Source organism: Phyllobates terribilis, unplaced genomic scaffold (assembly GCF_046119375.1).
Source record: "Phyllobates terribilis strain yellow unplaced genomic scaffold, ASM4611937v1 Scaffold_3__8_contigs__length_932513732, whole genome shotgun sequence".
Classification (NCBI taxonomy): Eukaryota; Metazoa; Chordata; class Amphibia; order Anura; family Dendrobatidae; genus Phyllobates; species Phyllobates terribilis.
The window spans coordinates 885,632,746-885,654,885 of NW_027362763.1; the positions used below are offsets into that span (position 1 = coordinate 885,632,746).

The 22,140-nt window shown below is 45.7% G+C and overlaps 1 protein-coding gene across 1 annotated transcript in view; it reads left to right on the plus strand.

The window, feature by feature from the left end:
- LOC141257754 (sulfotransferase 6B1-like) overlaps window positions 1-22,140 on the plus strand; it is a 297,433-nt gene that overhangs the window by 166,905 nt on the left and 108,388 nt on the right. The window contains exon 3 of the mRNA XM_073672684.1: window positions 6,791-6,900. Coding sequence (XP_073528785.1) covers window positions 6,791-6,900 — 110 coding nt within the window. The remainder of the gene's footprint in view (window positions 1-6,790; window positions 6,901-22,140) is intronic.

The window sequence follows — 22,140 nt, forward strand, 5'->3', positions numbered from 1 at the left end:
ATGCCGTACGTACCACACACACACACACACTGTATACACTATACTACCACACACACACACTGTATACGCCGTACACACCATACACATTGTATATGCCGTACGCACCACACACACACTGTATACGCCGTATGCACCACACACACTCAGTGTACGCCGTACGTATCACACACACACACACACTGTATACACTGTACGTACCACACACACACACTGTATACGCCATACGCACCACACACACACTGTATACGCCGTACGCACCACAAACACACTGTATATGTCGTACACACCACACACACACACATTGTATATGCTGTATGCATGACACACACACACACACACACTGTATACGCCGTACACACCACACACACACTGTATACGCAGTACGCACCACATACACACACAAACTGTATACACCATACGCACCACACACACTGTATACGCCGCACGCACCACCACACACACGCACACTGTATACGCCGCACGCACCACACACACACTGTATACGCCGTACGCACCACACACACACTGTATACGCCGTACGCCTCCCCCACACACTGTATATGCCGTACGCACCGCACACACAGTGTATACGCCGTACACACCACACACACACACACACACACACTGTATACGCCGTACGCACCACACACACACTGTATACGCCGTGCGCACCACACACACACACTGTATATGCCTTATGCACGACACATACACACACACACTGTATACACCATATGCACCACACACACACTGTATATGCCGTACACACCACACACACACACACAATGTATACGACGTACGCACCACACACACTGTATACGCGGTACGCACCACACACACTGTATACGCCGTACACACCACACACACTCACTATGTGTACGCCGTACGCACCACACACACACACTGTATACACCGTACGCACCACACACACACACTGTATATGCCGTACGCACCACACACACATACTGTATACACCGTACGCACCACACACACACTGTATATGCCGTATGCATGACACACACACTGTATACGCCGTACGCACCACATACACAGACACACTGTATACACCATATGCACCACACACACACTGTATACGCCGTATGCACCACCACACACACATACTCTGTATACGACCGTTTGCACCACACACACACTGTATATGCCGTACGCACCACACACACACTGTATACGCCGTACGCACCACACACACACTGTATATGCCGCACACACCACACGCACACACAATGTATACGCCGTACACACACACTGTATACGCCGTACGTACCACACACACACAAACTGTATACGCCGTACACACACACTGTATACGCCGTACGCACCACACACACACACACTGTACATGCCGTACGCACCACACACACACACTGTATACGCCGTACAAACCACACACACACTATATACGCCGTATGCACACACACACTGTATACGCAGTACGCCCCCCACACACACACTGTATACGCCGTACGCACGACACACACACACACTGTATACGCCGTACGCACCACACACACACACGGTATACGCCGTACACACGACATACGACATACACACACACTGTATACGCCATACGCACCACACACACTGTATACGCTATACGCACCACATACACACACACACTGTATACGCCGTACGCACCACACACACTGTATACGCCGTACGCACCACACACACTCACTCTGTGTATGCCGTACGCACCACACACACACACACTGTATACGCCGTACGCACCACACACACATACTGTATACGCCGTACGCACCACACACACACTGTATACGCCGTACGCACCACACACACATACTGTATACGCCGTACGCACCACACACACACTGTATATGCCGTGCGCACCACACACTGTATATGCCGTATGCACGACACACACACTGTATATGCCGTACACACCACACACACACTGTATACGCCGTACGCACCACACAAACACACACTGTATACGTCGTACGCACCACACACACTCACTCTGTGTATGCCGCACGCACCACACACACACACTGTATACGCCGTACGCACCACACACACATACTGTATATGCCGTACGCACCACACACACACTGTATACGCCGTACGCACCACACACATACTGTATACGCCGTACGCACCACACACACACTGTATATGCCGTGCGCACCACACACTGTATATGCCGTATGCACGACACACACACTGTATATGCCGTACACACCACACACACACTGTATACGCCGTATGCACCACATACACACACACTGTATACACCATATACACCACACACACACTGTATACGCCGTACGCACCACCACACACACATACTCTGTATACGCCGTACGCACCACACACACACTGTATACGCCGTGCGCACCACACACACACACTATATACGCCATACGCAACACACACACACACACTGTATACTCCGTGCGCACCACACACACACTGCATACACCGTACGCATCACACACACACTGTATATGCCGTACGCACCACACACACACAAACTGTATACGCCGTACACACACACACTGTATACGCCGTACGCACCTCACACAAACACACTGTATACACCGTATGAACCACACACACACTATATACACCGTACCCACCACACATACACTGTATACGCCGTACGCACCACACACACACACTGTATACGCCGTATGCACCACTCACACACTATGTACACCGTACGCACCACACATACACTGTATAAGCCGTACGCACCACACACACACACTGTATACGCCGTACGCACCACACATACACACACACACTGTATACGCCATACGTACCACACACACACACTGTATATGCCGTACCCACCACATACACGCACTGTATGTGCCGTACACACCACAAACACTGTATACGCCGTACGCACCACACACACACGCACTGTATACGCCGTACGCACCACACACACACTGTATTCGCTGTACGCACCACACACACACACTGTATACGCCGTGCGCACCACACACACACTGTATATGCCGTATTAACATATTAATTACAATTATTATTTTATATTAATAATAATTGTATCACTTAATATTGAGCAGTATATTGTACTGTCATCTATTATATAGGTACTGTCAGGGCTGCCACCAAGAATTAGTGCCGTCCAGCACAGTAACAGGACTCCCCCCGACTCACTGAAACAAGTATCCTCAAAAATAAAATATATTACAGCAGTAATAATATCCCTTAATTAGCCCATACAATAATAATGTCCCACATCCTGGCCCCATGTCTCCCATCTGCCCCCAATGTCTCCATCCTGCCCGCATGTCTCCATTTGTCCCCATCCTGCCCCCAATGTCTCCATTCTGCCCCTATTTCTCCATTCTGCCCCCAATGTCTCCATCTGTCTCCATTCTGCCTCCAATGTCACCATTCTGCCCCCATTGTCTCCATCCTGCCCCATGTCTCTATTCTGCCCCATGTCTTCATTCTGCCCCCATGTCTCCATTTGTCCCCATCCTGCCCCCAATGTCTCCACCCTGCCCCTATGTCTCCATTCTGCGCCCATTATCTCCATCCTGCCCCCATGTCTCCATTCTGCCCCAAATGTCTCCAACCTGCCCCCATTGACTCCATCCTGGCCCCATTTGTCTCTATCCTCCCCCATGGTGTGTCTTTACAAAAAAAAAATTAAAAAAAGTTTCTCCTTACCTTGCAACTTCAGCGGCACCCAGCTTGCCCATCATCTGAGGCACAGTCGCCGACATGAAGGGGAGAGGCACAGGGACGGTAACAACATGCTGTGGGCCGGAACTGAGTTCTCTTCGCCCTGTGTCCCCTCTTCTATAAAGGACTGAGAGTGGAGTGTATTGTATGATGGAGGATTTTCTTTAATCACTGTTACATTGTCCATGGGACTGGAACCATCTTCAAATAAGACAGGAGATCTCAGATCTGGATTAACAGACTCACTTTTACTGCGCAATTTTTCCACACACGGCTGCAGCATACAGATTAAGACATGGTCTTTTGTTAGTGAAGTACCCTTGGTTATGTGCTTTTTCAGTGTTCTTTCCCATCCTGTCCTGAGACACACCATCTTCCACTTCTTCTGTGACCCAGCTGATATTCTCCCCATGAGGGATACAGAGGCCTGCTTCTCAGTACCTCTTGGAGGCTTTAAGCCCAGGACTGTGCCAGCGTCCTGATCGAGCATCAAACGTGTCCTCATTTTGTTCTGAAAACTTGCACTGATAAAACACTTTCTCCACCGCTGTATCTGCTTGCTGGAACCTGTCTCCCTGTCTGTTCAGCCTTCCTTTTCCACTCCACTCTCTCTTGTTCAGGACCTGCACCGATACTATTCTATAAGGGTCGTGGACCCAGAACTAGGGTGTCCGTGTCATGGACTCAAACCCTGACTAACTGCCTGAAACCTGGATGTACTTTTCTATAAAACTGTTCTAACCCCTCCCAACTGATGAGCTAATCCCTGATTTAACTGTCTAGTGTCTAAGTAATGTAATGCAAACTATATCCCTACCTATGGTATGGTTCCCCTAGTGGACAGACCTCCCGCATTCCCAGGGACAGCCTTAGGCAGAGCCTGTAGGAGAACCGGCATACAATAATGGCATACAATAGGGATAAAACACAGCAAAACTTTATCACACAACTTATAACATACACAGCACACACATTCAACATATTATTTTAACTCTGTCAACCCACTTGTTGCTACGGCATCTTCATCAGCCCGTCACCCTCCTTCAGACGCATGATAGTGACGTCATACGCCGGTGATGTGCGCGGTGACGTCAGCTGCCAGCTACGCGGGAAGCTTCCGCACGGCAATAGATTTCAGGTGAACGTGTGTCCAAGGACGCACGGTCAGTAACTGAAATGGCAGTTACCCCACTGGGGCCCGATGAGCAAAAGAATGTGGGCCCGACTGCGCCCCTCTGCCTACCGGGCCCCATACGCCAGTACAGGCAGTAATGCCCTGATGGCGGCCCTGCCCATGGTATCTTAAGTTTTAGATCAGAAAGACATGATGGACAACAGTGTAAGTGTACTCTTCTTTCCACAGCACCCCTAGTATCCTCCGTATTAGATTATAAAGACTGGGTGGACAGCAGTGTGAGCAGCTTCTTCTTATCCTAGCACTCTTGGTATCTTCAGTATTAGATCAGAGAGACAGAATGGACAGCAGTGTGAGCAGCGTCTTTTTGCATCAGCACTCCTGGTATTTCCAGTATTAGATGAGATAGACAAAGTGGACAGCAGTATGGGCAGCCTCTACTTACCTTGACACCTCTAGAATCTTCAGCATTAGATCAGATAGACATGGTAGACAGCAGTGCAAGCAGCCTTTTCTTACTTCAGCTACTTTTGTATCTCTGGGATGAAAAAGACAGGGTGGATAGCATTGTATCTTCTTTTTACCCTAACACATCTGGCACCTCCAATATCAGATTTTTTGTTTACTGTGCTGTAATTTACAATGTTGGAATATTATGTTCTTAAAGAGAACCTGTCATGTCCTAGTTGCTATGTACCCTGCACCCATTGCTTTGTTATTGATGCAATGTACATCACTAACGAGCTTTTTTCATTACAATCGGTGGTAGTATAATGATTTTATAACCTTATATACACTTTGTCCTACCTGCTGTATTCAGTTATAGGGGTGTGATTCTCTCATTCAGTCAGGGGCAGCACCGCATTCAGTCACTGCTGGCACTGCCCATGTAATTCAATACTGATCCTGGCAAGGTTGTGTCTAGATCAGAGGTGATTTTTTGTGCTCCTCACTTTAGCCACTCCGATCTAGACACTTCAATGCTGATGAGACTAAATCGGAGTTGCTGGAGTGAGGGTATCAAAAAATCACCTCTGATCTAGACACAACTTTGCCAGGATCAGTATTGAATTGCATGGGCAGCGCCAGCAGTGACTGAATGCGGTGCTGCCCCTGACTGAATGAGAGAATCACACTCCTATGACTGAATACAGCAGGTAGGACAAAGTGTATATAATGTTATAAAATCATTATACTACCACCGATTTTACTGAAAAAAGCTTGTTAGTGATGCACATTACATCACTAACAAAGCAATGGGGGCAGTGTAGAAAGTAGATAGGACGTGACAGGTTCCCTTTAAGTGAAGAAAATTAAAGAGATGGGATTTTAATGTGGAGTGTTGTTATCCTTACTTGGTCTTCCATAGTATAATAAATAGGTATAACAAAATCACTACTATGGTGCCTTATATAAAAACTTCACATAGTGGAAGAAAGTTGGTAAATTTGCGCTGCTGGTGCTGTATCCAAAATAAAGATCCAAAGGCAATGTAGAGATGTCAATGCGATTTTAATCTCAATGCATTTCAAAGTTAGCAAACTTCTTCCTCAGGAGAAGCACAATAGTCTCCTGAGGAAGAAGTTTGCTAACTTTTAAATTAAAACTGTACTTGACATCTTTTCATCGCCTTTGAATCTTTATTGTGGATACTGTAGCAGCAGCGTAGATTTCCCAACTTTTTCACTACTTTATTGGCATGTTGATGCCTCCAACCTGTTGGTGTTGCAGCAGCTGGAATAGTTTGTCTCTTATACGTACAACTTCTGTTGGGGGTCACACAACCTCACAAGGTGAGCAGTTTCCGTATCCTTAAATCCTATACCAGTTTATCAGATAATACATTATTCCGTTTGTATTGTCCTCCCAGCCTTTCCTTACATAGAAACTTAATAAAGAAAAGTAATCTGTGAAATACATAGTTATATTGAATAAACATGTTATTTGTTTCAGGAACAAATTGGTTAATTCAGATACTGTATGAAATGGTGTCCATCATTCACAATAAAGAACCATTGCTTGATACAACAATGATTGAATTTGGGAGTCCAGAAATACTTGCGGTGAGTAAAGGATGAATCAATAAAATAGATGCTAGTTTCCAGGGCCGGACTGGGTCAAAAAAGCAGCCCTGCCACACAAACCCCACCAGCTCAAATAGTATAAGGGTATGTGCACAGGGTCTGTATTGGCAGCACTTTGAAAGCAGTATACTTTATGCTGCGTCCAATGTGCTGCACACAGGTGAATCTGCATATGTTCATTGAACCATGCGGATTCACCACATCCTATACATTGCACTGATATAATTTCTCTTGACATGCTGCGCTCTGGAAAGACGCACCGCATGTCCGTGTCTGCGGGTGATCTGCAGGTCCACGGAGACGCATAGTGGAGATGGGATTTCTACAAATTCCATCCACTATGCTGTAAAATCTGGCCGCTGCGGATTGCACGCAGCGCAAGGGTGATGCGTGCAATCCGCAGCAATTACTGATTGTGTGCACGTACCCTAACACTCATTACCCCGATCAGTGAATTTTGCTTTACTTTGTCGTGACCCTCACTCTCCTAAAAGGAGTTATTTGAAGAGCCTCATGTGAATGGCGCCACAGTGCGTATGATCGGCCACAGCTCCATTTACATGTTGCTCTACAGAGCTCCGGTCATGGGGGTCCCAACAGTCGGATCTCCAGCAATTAGACAGTTATCCCCTATCCAGAGGAGAGGGGATTACTTAGGATAATCCATTTAAACAGGTTTTCCAATATTTATTCTTATTTGGCCATAGTAATATTGAAAATACTAAACCAATATTGACGCCTCTCCAACAGAACAGGAGAAGTGGTACTGTGCAGTGGATATATACAGGACAGGAGGAGTGGTACTGTGCAGTGTATATATACAAAACAGGAGAAATGGTACTGTGCAGTGTATATATACAGGACAGGAGAAGTGGTACTATGCAGTGTATATATATACAGGACAGGAGGAGTGGTACTGTGCAGTGTATATATACAAAACAGGAGAAATGGTACTGTGCAGTGTATATATACAGGACAGGAGAAGTGGTACTATGCAGTGTATATATATACAGGACAGGAGGAGTGGTACTGTGCAGTGTATATATACACAGGACAGGAGACGTGGTACTGTGCAGTGTATATATACAGGACAGGAGACGTGGTACTGTGCAGTGTATATATACAGGACAGGAGACGTGGTACTGTGCAGTGTATATATACAGGAGAAGTGGTACTGTGCAGTGTATATATATACAGGACAGGAGAAGTGGTACTGGGAAGTGTATATATACAGGACAGGAGAAGTGGTACTGTGCAGTGTATATATACAGGACAGGAGAAGTGGTACTGTGCAGTGTATATATACAGGACAGGAGACGTACTGAGCCGTGTATATATACAGAACAGGAGAAGTGTTACTATGCAGTGTATATATACAGGACAGGAGGCGTGGTACTGTGCAATGTATATATACAGTACAGGAGACGTGGTACTGTGCAGTGTATATGTATAGGACAGGAGAAGTGGAACTGTGCAGTGTATATATACAGGAGAAGTGGTACTGTGCAGTGTATATAAACACAGGACAGGAGAAGTGGTACTGTGCAGTGTATATATACAGGACAGGAAAAGTGGTACTGTGCAGTGTATATATACAGGAGAAGTGGTACTATGCAGTGTATATATACAGGACAGGAGAAGTGGTACTATGCAGTGTATATATACAGGACAGGAGGAGTGGTACTATGCAGTGTATATATACAGGACAGGAGACGTGGTAGTGTGCAGTGTATATATACAGGATAGGAGAAGTGGTACTGTGCAGTGTATATATACAAAACAGGAGAAGTGGTACTGTGCAGTGTATATATACAGGACAAGTGGTACTGTGCAGTATATATATACACAGTACAGGAGAAGTGATACTATGCAGTGTTTATATACAGGACAGGAGGAGTGGTACTGTGCAGTGTATATATACAAAACTGGAGAAGTGGTACTGTGCAGTGTATATATACAGGACAGGAGAAGTGGTATTGTGCAGTGTATATATACAGGAGAAGTGGTACTGTGCAGTATATATATACACAGGACAGGAGAAGTGGTATTGTGCAGTGTATATATACAGGACAGGAAAAGTGGTACTGTGCAGTGTATATATACAGGAGAAGTGGTACTATGCAGTGTATATATACAGGACAGGAGGAGTGGTACTGTGCAGTGTATATATACAAAACAGGAGAAGTGGTACTGTGCAGTGTATATATACAGGACAGGAGAAGTGGTACTGTACAGTGTATATATACAGGATAGGAGAAGTGGTACTGTGCAGTGTATATATACAGAACAGGAGATGTGGTACTGTGCAGTGCATTTATACAGGACAGAAGACATACTGTGCAGTGTATATATACAGAACAGGAGAAGTGGTACAATGCAGTGTACAGTACAGACCAAAAGTTTGGACACACCTTCTCATTTAAAGATTTTTCTGTATTTTCATGACTTTGAAAATTGTACATTCACACTGAAGGCATCAAAACTATGAATTAACACATGTGGAATTATATACTTAACAAAAAAGTGTGAAACAACTGAAAATATGTCTTATATTCTAGGTTCTTCAAAGTAGCCACCTTTTGCTTTGATGACTGCTTTGCACACTCTTGGCATTCTCTTGATGAGCTTCAAGAGGTAGTCACTGGAAATGGTATTCACTTCACAGGTGTGCCCAGTCAGGTTTAATAAATGGAATTTCTTGCGTTATAAATGGGGTTGGGACCATTAGTTGTGTTGTGCAGAAGTCTGGTGGATACATAGCTGATAGTCCTACTGAATAGACTGTTAGAATTCGTATTATGGCAAGAAAAAAGCAGCTAAGTAAAGAAAAATAAGTGGCCATCATTACTTTAAGAAATGATGGTCAGTCAGTCCTAAAATTGAGCAAACTTTGAATGTGTCCCCAAGTGCAGTTGCAAAAACCATCAAGCACTACAAAGAAACTGGCTCACATGAGGACCACCCCAGGAAAGGAAGACCAAGAGTCACCTCTGCTTCTGAGGATAAGTTTATCCGAGTCACCAACCTCAGAAATCGCAGGTTAACAGCAGCTCAGATTAGAGACCAGGTCAATGCCACACAGAGTTCTAGCAGCAGACACATCTCTACAACAACTGTTAAGAGGAGACTTTGTGCAGCAGGCCTTCCTGGTAAAATAGCTGCTAGGAAACCACTGCTAAGGACAGGCAACAAGCAGAAGAGACTTGTTTGGGCTAAAGAACACAAGGAATGGACATTAGACCTGTGGAAATCTGTGCTTTGGTCTGATGAGTCCAAATTTGAGATCTTTGGTTCCAACCACCGTGTCTTTGTGCGACGCAGAAAAGGTGAACGGATGGACTCTACATGCCTGGTTCCCACCGTGAAGCATGGAAGAAGAGGTGTGATGGTGTGGGGGTGCTTTGCTGGTGACACTGTTGGGGATTTATTCAAAATTGAAGGCATACTGAACCAGCATGGCTACCACAGCGTCTTGCAGCGGCATGCTATTCCATCCAGTTTGCGTTTAGTTGGACCATCATTTATTTTTCAACAGGACAATGACCCCAAACACACCTCCAGGCTGTGTAAGGGCTATTTGACCATGAGGGAGAGTAATGGGGTGCTACGCCAGATGACCTGGCCTCCACAGTCACCAGACCTGAACCCAATCAAGATAGTGAGGGGTGAGCTGGACCGCAGAGTGAAGGCAAAAGGGCCAACAAGTGCTAAGCATCTCTGGGAACTCCTTCAAGATTGTTGGAAGACCATTTCCGGTGACTACCTCTTGAAGCTCATCAAGAGAATGCCAAGAGTGTGCAAAGCAGTCATCAAAGCAGAAGGTGGCTACTTTGAAGAACCTAGAATATAAGACATATTTTCAGTTGTTTCACACTTTTTTGTTAAGTATATAATACCACATGTGTTAATTCATAGTTTTGATTCCTTCAGAGTGAATGTACAATTTTCATAGTCATGAAAATACAGAAAAATCTTTAAATGAGAAGGTGTGTCCAAACTTTTGGTCTGTACTGTATATATACAGGACAGGAGGAGTGGTACTGTGCAGTGCATATATGCACAGGACAGGAGACGTGGTACTGTGCAGTGTATATATACAGGACAGGAGGAGTGGTACTGTGCAGTGTATATATACACAGGACAGGAGACGTGGTACTGTGAAGTGTATATATACAGGACAGGAGACGTGGTACTATGCAGTGTATATATACAGGAGAAGTGGTACTGTGCAGTGTATATATTTACAGGACAGGAGAAGTGGTACTGTGCAGTGTATATATACAGGACAGGAGAAGTGGTACTGTTGTGTATATGTACAGGACAGGAGAAGTGGTACTGTGCAGTGTGTATATTCAGGACAGGAGAAGTGGTACTGTGCAGAGTATATATACAGGACAGGAGAAGTGGTACTATGCAGTGTATATATACAGGAGAAGTGGTACTGTGCAATGTATATATACAGGACAGGAGAAGTGGTACTGTGCAGTGTGTATATATATATATATATATATATATATATATATATATATATATACAGGAGAAGTGGTACTGTGCAGAGTATATATACTGTAAGGCAGAGCTATTCATCATGCTTAGGGGCACTCGCTTCACCGGGTCAATTAAAGCAAACATGCAACGTCTTTCCGGTATTTCACAATCCAGCAGTTTATTACACTTCATAACTGCTTATAACCGAGTCCATCTCAGTGGCTCGCCGACATATTACACATATAATGTCCAAGAGCCTTTCCACTGACAGATATTTCCACTCGGCTCCAGATACAGCCTTTAGCAAGGTAACAATTAGAGATGAGCGGTGTTCGACTCGGACTGTTCGCCAATCTCAAATTCGAGCTGTTTTGAGCCGTCTTCGAGCCGTTCGGCGAACACGAACAATTTGAAAAAAATTCGGCTATTCGAGGTTATGTTCGATAACTGTTCGTGCACCAAAATCATAACTGGATTTTTTCTCAGTAATGCTGAAAATTAATGTTAATACGCAGTTTGAGTGTACAGCGGGGTGGGGGGAGGGGCAGGGGATGGATCTCTGCATAAATAATGAAGATCTCCATTTTTTTTTCTCTTTCCCGCATTTACAGTGGGGCGGTGCAGTCTATCAGCCTATCAGCAGCGCACACACGGAGCGAACTGCTTTTTTTCACACAAGCTAGGGTATGTGTCATTGGCAGTGTATGTCACATGTCCTTGCCCTATAAGACCCAGCCATTTTCCCCGTCGCCACCATTTTCTCACTGCTGCAGCTGCGTGTTGACGGCACCGCTGTTGCTGTGTGCGCTATACTTTGAGTGCTAATTTCAAGCCAATTTTCGCACAAATCTACAGATAGCTTGGGAGTAGGGAATAGTTGTGATTGCAGTCCTTTTGAGGACTAGGTTACATCATTTCCTACGAATTTTATCAGGCAGGTCTGTGCTCTTAAATAGATAGGTTGGGAGTAAAGACTAATTGTAATTGCAGTCCTTTTGAGGGCTAGGTTACATCAGTTCCTATCACATTTATCAGGCAGGTCTGTGCTCTTAAATAGATAGGTTGGGAGTAAAGACTAATTGTAATTGCAGTCCTTTTGAGGGCTAGGTTACATCAGTTCCTATCACTTTTTGCCAGGCAGGTCTGTGCCAGTGCTGTGCAAGTTTTTTTCACAGCATTTGGCTAAATCTAGCAAAGCAAATCCTTTTTGGCCTCTTGCAGTGTGTGTTAGTCAGTGGAGTAGCCTATCTGTGTTGCAAGCTACACCACCTGTGTATAGAATACAATTTTTTTTACTGCACCTAGTGAAGTAAAACCTTTTGGGCATAGCATCATTCTATTAGTCCATCTATGCTAACCTCCACCAGGTTGAAAATTCAAAATAATTTTTATCTGCATCTAGCTCTGAAAAAATATTTGAGCTTCGGCTTGTAGTAGTGTGTGGGACTTGTTCTATTAGTCCATCTATACTAAACTCCATCAGGTTGCAAATTCAAAATAATTTTTATCTGCATCTAGCTCTGAAAAAATATTTGGGCTTGGGCTTGTAGCAGTGTGTGGGACTTGTTCTATTAGTCCATCTATACTAACCTCCAACAGGTTGCAAATTCAAAATAATTTGTATCTGCATCTAGCTCTGAAAAAATATTTGGGCTTGGGCTTGTAGCAGTGTGTGGGACTTGTTCTATTAGTCCTTCTATACTAACCTCCACCAGGTTGCAAATTCAAAATAATTTTTATCTGCATCTAGCTCTGAAAAAAATATTTGGGCTTGTAGCAGTGTGTGGGACTTGTTCTATTAGTCCATCTATACTAACCTCCACCAGGTTGCAAATTCAAAATAATTTTTATCTGCATCTAGCTCTGAAAAAATATTTGGGCTTGTAGCAGTGTGTGGGACTTGTTCTATTAGTCCATCTATACTAACCTCCACCAGGTTGCAAATTCAAAATATTTTTTATCTGCATCTAGCTCTGAAAAAATATTTGGGCTTGGGCTTGTAGCAGTGTGTGGGACTTGTTCTATTAGTCCATCTATACTAACCTCCACCAGGTTGAAAATTCAAAATAATTTTTATCTGCATCTAACCCAGCCAATACCTTTGGGCTAATACCACAGTTTGGCCACTCAGCTCTGCTCGGTTCCCATTCATTGTTTTTTTGTGCAAACAACTCCAGAGTTGTCAATTAGTTAACCACCAAAATGAGTGGAAAAAGGCCTGCTGCTGGTGGAAAGGGGAATAGGTGTGTTGGAAAGGGAAAAAAAGGTTGTGTCCGTGGGGTAGGTGTTAAAGCAACAGTAACATCTGCAGAAGAAAGACCATCTTCCAGCCAAACTAAGATGTCTACTTCTTTTAGCGGACAATGTGATAAGACCCTTTCTTACGGCCACGCCAATCGCTACAAATTCCAGATGAGGCACAAAAACAGCAGGTGCTTCAACGGATATCAAGTGCTCCTTTAAGTGGGCTCTCCTCCACCTCAACTTCAACATCACAAATACTCTAGTCCTCAGAGGTGTCACCCCAATCGCACTTGCTTCCTCACAGCTCCCAAGTCTCCAGCTGCCCATCTGAGTATGGGGTAGAACAGATGGCTGAGTCTGCAGAGCTGTTTACTCATACTATAGCCTGGGAATCAGAGGTCGGCTCCAGAGCTTCTGTGATTCCAGACGAGGAAATGATCTGCACTGATGCCCAGAATCTTTATGAGTAGGATCCAGGACCAGACGCAGAAGGTTCTGACCATAATGTAGACCCTCGTTCCCAAACTGTAACTCCTGTTGGTGGAGACAATGAGGAAAACGATGATGAGACTCAAATACCTGATTGGAGCGACAACTTGAGTTTTTTGTCAGGGCAGGAAGAGGTTGGCTCTGAGGACGACGGGTGTGAGAACACACAGGGAGATGATGACGAGATTGGAGATCCCACTTACTGTCAACCCACAGTAAGCCAGTCGATGAGGTCAGCAGAGGAGATGGAGGAGGATGCTACTGACGACGAGGTCAGATTACGCCTTCCTGGACAGAGACGTAGTACTCGAAGCACATCAACAACTGCATCCTCAACCACAACTCTGCCTCTGACCACAAGTCATGGTGGCTCTTCAGGTCGCATGGGTGCTAAGCCTTGCCATAGCCTGGGCATTTTTTCAGATCGATAAGGATGACCCAACTCGTGTTATCTGTAACATTTGTAAGCAAAAGCTAAGTAGAGGCAAAAAAATACATAGTTTGAGTACTTCATGCATGAACCGGCACATGGATATGAAGCATAAGTTGCAGTGGGAAGCTCACTGTGCTACAATGCGGCCTAGCGGGCCGGGCCAACCACCGTCTGCCACATCTTGTGCATCCGCGGCCTCTTCATCCTCTGTGACTGGGGGGACAGCAGTCACACCTGTTTTGGGAAGCAGACCTGCCACCTCTTTACCCGCAACAGCCAGCGTGATTGGCAGGTCATCATTTTCTTTGGAGGTGGAAACACCAGCTGGTGTTCAGCGCTGTCCGACATCGATAGCACCACCTTTGGATCAAGGCAACCTAACATGTCCGCCTGCATCTTCCTCACAGACTGGCAGTTTGCCGTGGACACCCTTCTCAACCCGGTCTAAGCATAACAGCCAGCCCTCGGTCCCTCAGAAGTGGACAAGTAAAAGACCATTTCCTCCTAGCCATGGGAAAGCTAAGAGGTTGAATTTCACCATCTGCAAGCTCTTGGCTACAGAAATGCTGCCTTTCCGCCTGGTGGACACAGAGGATTTTCGAGACTTTATGTCCGTCGCAGTGCCTCAGTACCAGATGCCCAGTCGGCACTACTTCTCAAAGAAAGGTGTGCCTGCACTCCACCAGCATGTCGCACACAACGTCACCGCTTCATTGAGAAACTCTGTGTGTGACAGGGTGCATTTCACCACAGACACTTGGACGAGTAGGCATGGACAGGGGCATTACATGTCGCTGACTGGGCACTGGGTAACTATGGTGACAGCAGGACAAAGGGCTGCTGTCCAAGTCTTGCCGTCCCCACGAGTTGTGCGTCAATCCTCTTTATCTCGATGTTCCTCCACTGCTTCTGCCTCCTCAACCTCCTCTCGGTCCTCCACCTGCACCCAAAGCCTGTCTGGTCATGCCACAAGCTTTCTAACTGCGCAGAAGGGATCCTGCACACCTCCTTACTATGCTGGCAGCAGGGCTCGACGTCATTAGGCGGTTTTTACTTTGAAATGTCTGGGAAATGTGAGTCACACAGCTGAGGAGTTGTGGTCAGCTCTGGAGAACCAGTTTCATGAATGGTTGTCTCCACTGGACCTGAAACCAGGGAAGGCCGTGTGCGACAATGCTGCAAACCTGGGTGCGGCCCTTCGCCGGGGCACTGTCACACACGTGCCTTGTATGGCTCACGTGTTGAACCTGGTTGTCCAGCAATTTTTAGCCAACTATCCCGGACTAGATGGCCTTCTGCAGAGGGCACAGTTGCTGTGTGCTCACTTCCGCCGTTCGCATCCCGCAGCTCAGCGACTTACATCTCTACAGAAGTCATTGGGCCTGCCACTTCACCGGCTAAAATGCGATGTGCCTACCCGGTGGAATTCAACTCTGCACATGTTGCAGCGACTGTGGCAGCACCGACAAGCCCTGGTGCAATACTTTCTGACGCATAGCCTGGGCCAACGAGATCCAGAGGTGGGGCAAATCACGCTGGAGGAGTGGTCTCAGATCAGGGACCTATGCACCCTTCTGCACAGTTTTGAAATGGCGACGAAGATGTTTAGTGCTGACGATGCCATTATCAGCATGACTATTCCGGTGATTTACATGCTGGAGCACATGTTAAACAGAATTCGGAGTCAGGTGGTGGCACAAGAGGACGTGGAGGAAGTAGAGGAGGAGGAGTTGTATGCGGAAGGGCTAACATCTGCAAGGTCCAGACGGTCGGCAGCACGAAGGCGGCAGACATGTGAGGGTGGGGGAGATGGTTTTACCAGGGCGCATGGTAGCAGCCAAACTAGTGAGGAAGGTGCAGGAGCCCAGGAAGGAGTGGAGGACGAACTGATGGAAGACTCATCAGGTGAGGGAGACCTTGATCACATTTCTGTTGTGCGAGGTTGGGGGGAGAGGACAGAGGAAGGAAGCATGATTGTTACCTCGCCACCAATACAACAGGGACTTGGTGCTCCTGGATGCGCAAGACACATGAGTGCCTTCTTGCTGCACTACCTGCAACATGACCCTCGAATTGTGAGAATTAGAAATAATCCTGACTACTGGGTTGCCACACTGTTAGATCCCCGGTACAAAAGTAAATTTGCAGAAATTATTCCTGCTATAGAAAGAGATGCACGCATGCAGGAGTATCAGCAGAGACTGTTGCAGAATCTTACATGTGCTTTTCCACAAAACACTAGTGGTGCACGTAGTGAATCTCACAGTTCCAACTTGCCAACCGTGGGACCGTCGAGTGTTCAGCATTCAAAACGTAACAGAACCACAGTATCTGCTGGTAACATCAATTTTGCGCAATCATTTCACCACTTTTTTAGCCCATCCTTTGCAAGGCCACAGGAGACAAGAAGTCTGACACATAGTCAACGCGTAGAGACGATGGTACAGGAGTATCTCCAAGTAAACATTGAAGCCATAACTGTGTCACTGGACCCTTGCTCTTTTTGGGCTTCCAATCTGGATAAATGGCCAGAGCTCGCCACTTACGCCTTGGAGATCTTGTCATGCCCCGCAGCCAGCGTTCTGTCTGAACGTGTGTTCAGCGCTGCTGGTGGTGTGCTGACAGATAAGCGCACGTGGCTCTCCACTGATAATGTAGACAGACTCACGTTCATAAAGATGAACAAATCATGGATGCGAAACGACTTTTCTACCCCTGTGTCATCCTGGGGAGAGTAAAAGCTTCATGATTTGTTAAAATCACCTCACCAACCGTTTTAAGCTTTCAAATTACTAATCATGTTTATCTGTATCTTGGCTGGAAAATAATTTGGGCCTTGTAGCCGTGTGCAGTACTGATTCTATTAGGCCATCTATACTAAACTCCACCAGATTTAAAATTACTAATCATGTTTATCTGTATCTTGGCTGGAAAATAATTTGGGCCTTGTAGCAGTTTGCAGTACTGATTCTATTAGGCCATCTATACTAAGCTCCACCAGCTTTCAAATTAATAATAATTTTTAGCTGCATCTAGCCCGGAAAATAATTTTGGGGCTCCTAGATGCGCAAGACACATGAGTGCCTTCTTGCTGCACTACCTGCAACATGACCCTCAGATTGTCAGAATTCGAAATAATCCTGACTACTGGGTTGCCACACTCTTAGATCCCCCACACTCTTCGATCAACCTTTTCATTTTAATAAAGAACAAAAAGATGGTCATTTTTAAAATTATAAGCATTAGCAGGTTATTAGAAACTGAAATCAAACAGTTTTCAACTCAAAACTTTATTCTACACATAGGACCCCTTGTTCGAAAGGAGCTTCTGAACTCTCACGTCCATTGAATTTCTCAGGTTTTGGATGGTTTCTGCTTCAATTGTTTTGCATGAGGACAGAATACCCTCCCAGAGCTGTTGCTTAGATGTGAACTGCCTCCAGCCATCATAGACACTCCTGTTGATGATGCTCCAGAGGTTCTCAATGGGGTTGAGGTCAGGGGAGCATGGGGGTCACACCATAAGTTTGTCCCCTTTTATGCCCATATCAGCCAGAGATGCAGATGTGTTATGTGCAGCATGAGACGGTGCATTATCATGCATGAAAATGATCTTGCTGCGGAATACACGGTTCTTCTTCTTGAACCATGGCAGGAAGTGCTGTTTGAGAAACTCCACATACATTATGGAGTTCATCTTTACCCCTTCAGGGATCCTAAAGGGGCCGACAATCTCTTTCCCCATGATTCCAGCCCAAAACATTACTCCACCTCCTCCTTGTTGGCGCCGTAGCGGTGTTTGCATGGGGTGTCCATCAACCAGCCATCCTCCACTCCATCCATCTGGACCATCGAGCGTTGCACGGCACTCATCGGTGAACAAAACAGTTTTGAAGTCAGTCTTCATGTATTGTTTGGCCCACTGGAGCCATTTCAGCTTGTGTACAGTGGATAGAGAAGGTCGACAGGATGGCTTACGCACAGCTGCAAACCTCTGAAGGACCCTGCATCTTGTTGCTCGGGGGACGTTGGAGGCACCAGCAGCTTCAAAAACTTGTCTGCTGCTATGACAAGGCTTTTCAGCCTCTGCTCTTTTAACCTGACGTAATTGCCTGTAGGAAAGAGTCCTCAATTTTCCCTTATCAGCAAGCACACGTGTGTACTGCGAATCAGCTACATACTTCTTGATAGTGCGATGATCAGGATGAAGTGTCTTGGCAATGTTGATTGTAGTCATGCCTTGACCTAAACACTCCACAATTTGTTGCTTCTCAGCAGCCGACACATCCTTTTTCTTTCCCATTTTGGCAGAAAATGTAGGCTGCTTAATAATGTGGGACAGCCTTCTTAAGTAGTCTTGCCTTTCATTGGACACACCTGCCAAACTAATTAGCACAGGTGTCTGCAATTGCTTACAGTGATATAAAGAGCCCTGACACACATCACCATCAATGAGTTTAACTGACAAACAAACAAATTCTTCCCTTATCACTCCTAAACACTTTTTGCATAATAATTTGGAACACAGTGTACATGTGCTTCTCCACAAAACACCAGTGGTTCACGTAGTGAATCTTACAGTTCTAACTTGCCAACTGTGGTCTGTATGGAGTTGTTCAATAATGGGCCAAAAATTAAGATAACATAGACGGGAGAGGTCTCTATGAATACGAATTCCTAAGTATTTGATACCCTGTGAGGGCCAGGCAAAGGGGAAGTTGGAATGGATGGAATCCTGTATGGATTTGGGGAGGGAGACATCGAGGGCCTCAGACTTCGCTGCATTGATTTTAAAATTTGACCATGTAACAAAGTGATCTATTTCAGCCATAACAGCAGGGATGGATATATGTGATTGACTGATATATACTAGGACATCATCAGCAAATGCTGAGCACTTGTACTCGGTGCCTCCCACCTCAATCCACCTAATATTGGGGTTATGGTGAATTGATGAGAGCAGGTGCTCCATCACTAGGATGTATAAGAGAGGGGACAGAGGACATCCCTGCCTTGTCCCATTGGTGATTATGAAAGGTGATGAAAATGTTCCACTTATCTTCAGCCTAGGTGACGTATTGCGATATAGGGACGTGATTTTGCCTATAAAAGGGTCTTCTAGACCCCTACCCCAAGCTTTTTAAGAGAATAATATATGGCGTGCCAGGAGACTCTATGGAATGCTTTCTCAGCATCCAACGAGAGTATCTAATTACAAATTTTTAACTGCATCTAACCCAGGAAATACTTTGTGCCTAGTAGCAGTGTCTGCTAGTCAGCGGATTATCCCAGCTGTTAAGCAAGCTACACCACCTGTAGTTTGGACACTTAATTTTTTCAAAGGAAATGGTTCGGGCCCCCGGGACACTCAGTGAAGAGCATCGGGGAGGCACCCCAAGGCACAGGGGCTGGGACTGGCGGTAGGACGCCTTGCGGTGGACCGCCAAGCTCGATCCTTATAAAAGCTTTTTAACTGCAGCAGCTTTAGTGGACGCTACTGGAGCTTGAATTACCGCGGCTGCTGGCATGAGACTTGCCCTCCAATAGATCCTAGTAAAAGGATTTAAAGTGTACTCATTCAAATTAGAGAGACAATATAAATTAAAAAGATTAGACCTCCCTCCACCGCAGGGGGGCTCGCTCGACCCACCAGCGGACAGGCACCAGTATTGGGAGAGGGGGGCTGGCCGTCAGGGTCCACCACGGCTTTTGCACAAACCCGGCGACATGGAGGTCGCACGGGCAGGAAAGGACTGGCCGTGTCGGCTTCGCACTTTTTTGGTTTTAGAAGGGCATGACATGCCTATATCTGTGTCTCCCCTTCCTTTTACTCCTCCACCTCTTTTCTTTTCACATGACTATATGTACTTGTCACTTTTCCATGTGTTTGTTGAGTCTTCTGAGCAGTTTGTCAGCTTTTGGACACCTTTGAAGGTGTTTTCTATGTATTTCTATGTGTTTTTGTTTGCCTGCCATTGGTTTTAACGGTGTTCGAAGGTGTTCGACGAACAGTTCGGCGAACATATGGGTGTTCGACGAACCGAACCGAACTCGAACACTACGGGGGTGGCTCAACACTAGTAACAAGATAAATGTCCACATCAAACAGCGTTTTTACCTTTGCCGGGTTTTAGCTGCTTCAGTCAGTTTGGTTCTGCCACCACTGTGGCTCCACGGCTTCCCAGATGGGGTCTCCGGGCCTCGTACCTTCAAAGGCTACTGGTATCTCAAAAACACAGGGGAGATCCAGCCTCTGCCTTCCACGCTAGTAGAGTCCCATACAGGGACCAGGCCTCTCGCCCTCCAAGGCTACTGGCATCCTAAACACAGGGGGATCCAGCCTTTGCCTTCCAGGCTTCACCAGGCCTCTCTTTCTAGGCCTCACCAGGCCAACAGTGTCCCACACACAGGGAACAGGCCTCACACCTTTTTTTCACCCTGTTTCATAACTACCAGGGTTTATATATCCTCCAGTGCACACACAGGACCTATGCTGATGTCACAGTCATGTGATCAGACCTTCTGTGTGCACAGGACCTGTGCTGATGTAACAGTCATGTGATCAGTCACCTGAGGGGGAGGTACATGGTCAGCCAAAACACACCCTGGACCATTACAGTAGTGCTGCAAGCCGCTGCATTACAATACAGGACAGGAGGAGTGGTATTGTGCAGAGTATATATACAGGACAGGAGAAGTGGTACTGTGCAGTGTATATATACACGAGAAGTGGTACTGTGCAGAGTATATATACTTGACATGAGAAGTGGTACTGTGCAGTGTATATATACAGGACAGGAGAAGTGGTACTGTGCAGAGTATATATACAGGACAGGAGAAGTGGTACTGTGCAGTGTATATATACAGGAGAAGTGGTACTGTGCAGTGTATATATACAGGACAGGAGAAGTGTTACTGTGCAGTGTATATACACAGGACAGGAGAAGTGGTACTGTGCAGTGTACATACAGTACAGGAGAGAAGGAGTGGTACTGTGCAGTGTATATATACAGGAGAAGTGGTATTCTGCAGTGTATATATACAGGACATGAGAAGTGGTACTGTGCAGTGTATATACAGGACAGGACAGGAGACGTGGTACTGTGCAGTGTATATATACAGGAGGAGTGGTACTGTGCAGTGCAGGGGCGGACACAGACTGCAGATGGCCCCTGTGCAAGAAATATTTCTGGCCCCCCCACCTTCCTAATGCAGCAATGTTATGTAAACATATAGATTGTTATATTTATTACTAGTTTAGAACACAATTATAAAATGGAAACAATAAATGTAAGCTCGATATTTAAGAACTGAATATGACACAAAGCAGTCATGCCATTGATACGTCGTATTTGGATGTGCTTATCGTGGCCTATCACTTATCAAGTGCTCCAGATTCGCACTACTTTACATATTGGAGTAAATAATACTGTAGTTAGGAGAAATGGATTTTTTCAAAACTCTAAGGGATTATCCGGAACGGTTTCTTTTTTTTTTTTTTACTATGGGCCTATGAGCTAACAGGCATATTGTTGCTAACTTCCTGCCTGTCCTACCCAGTGCTA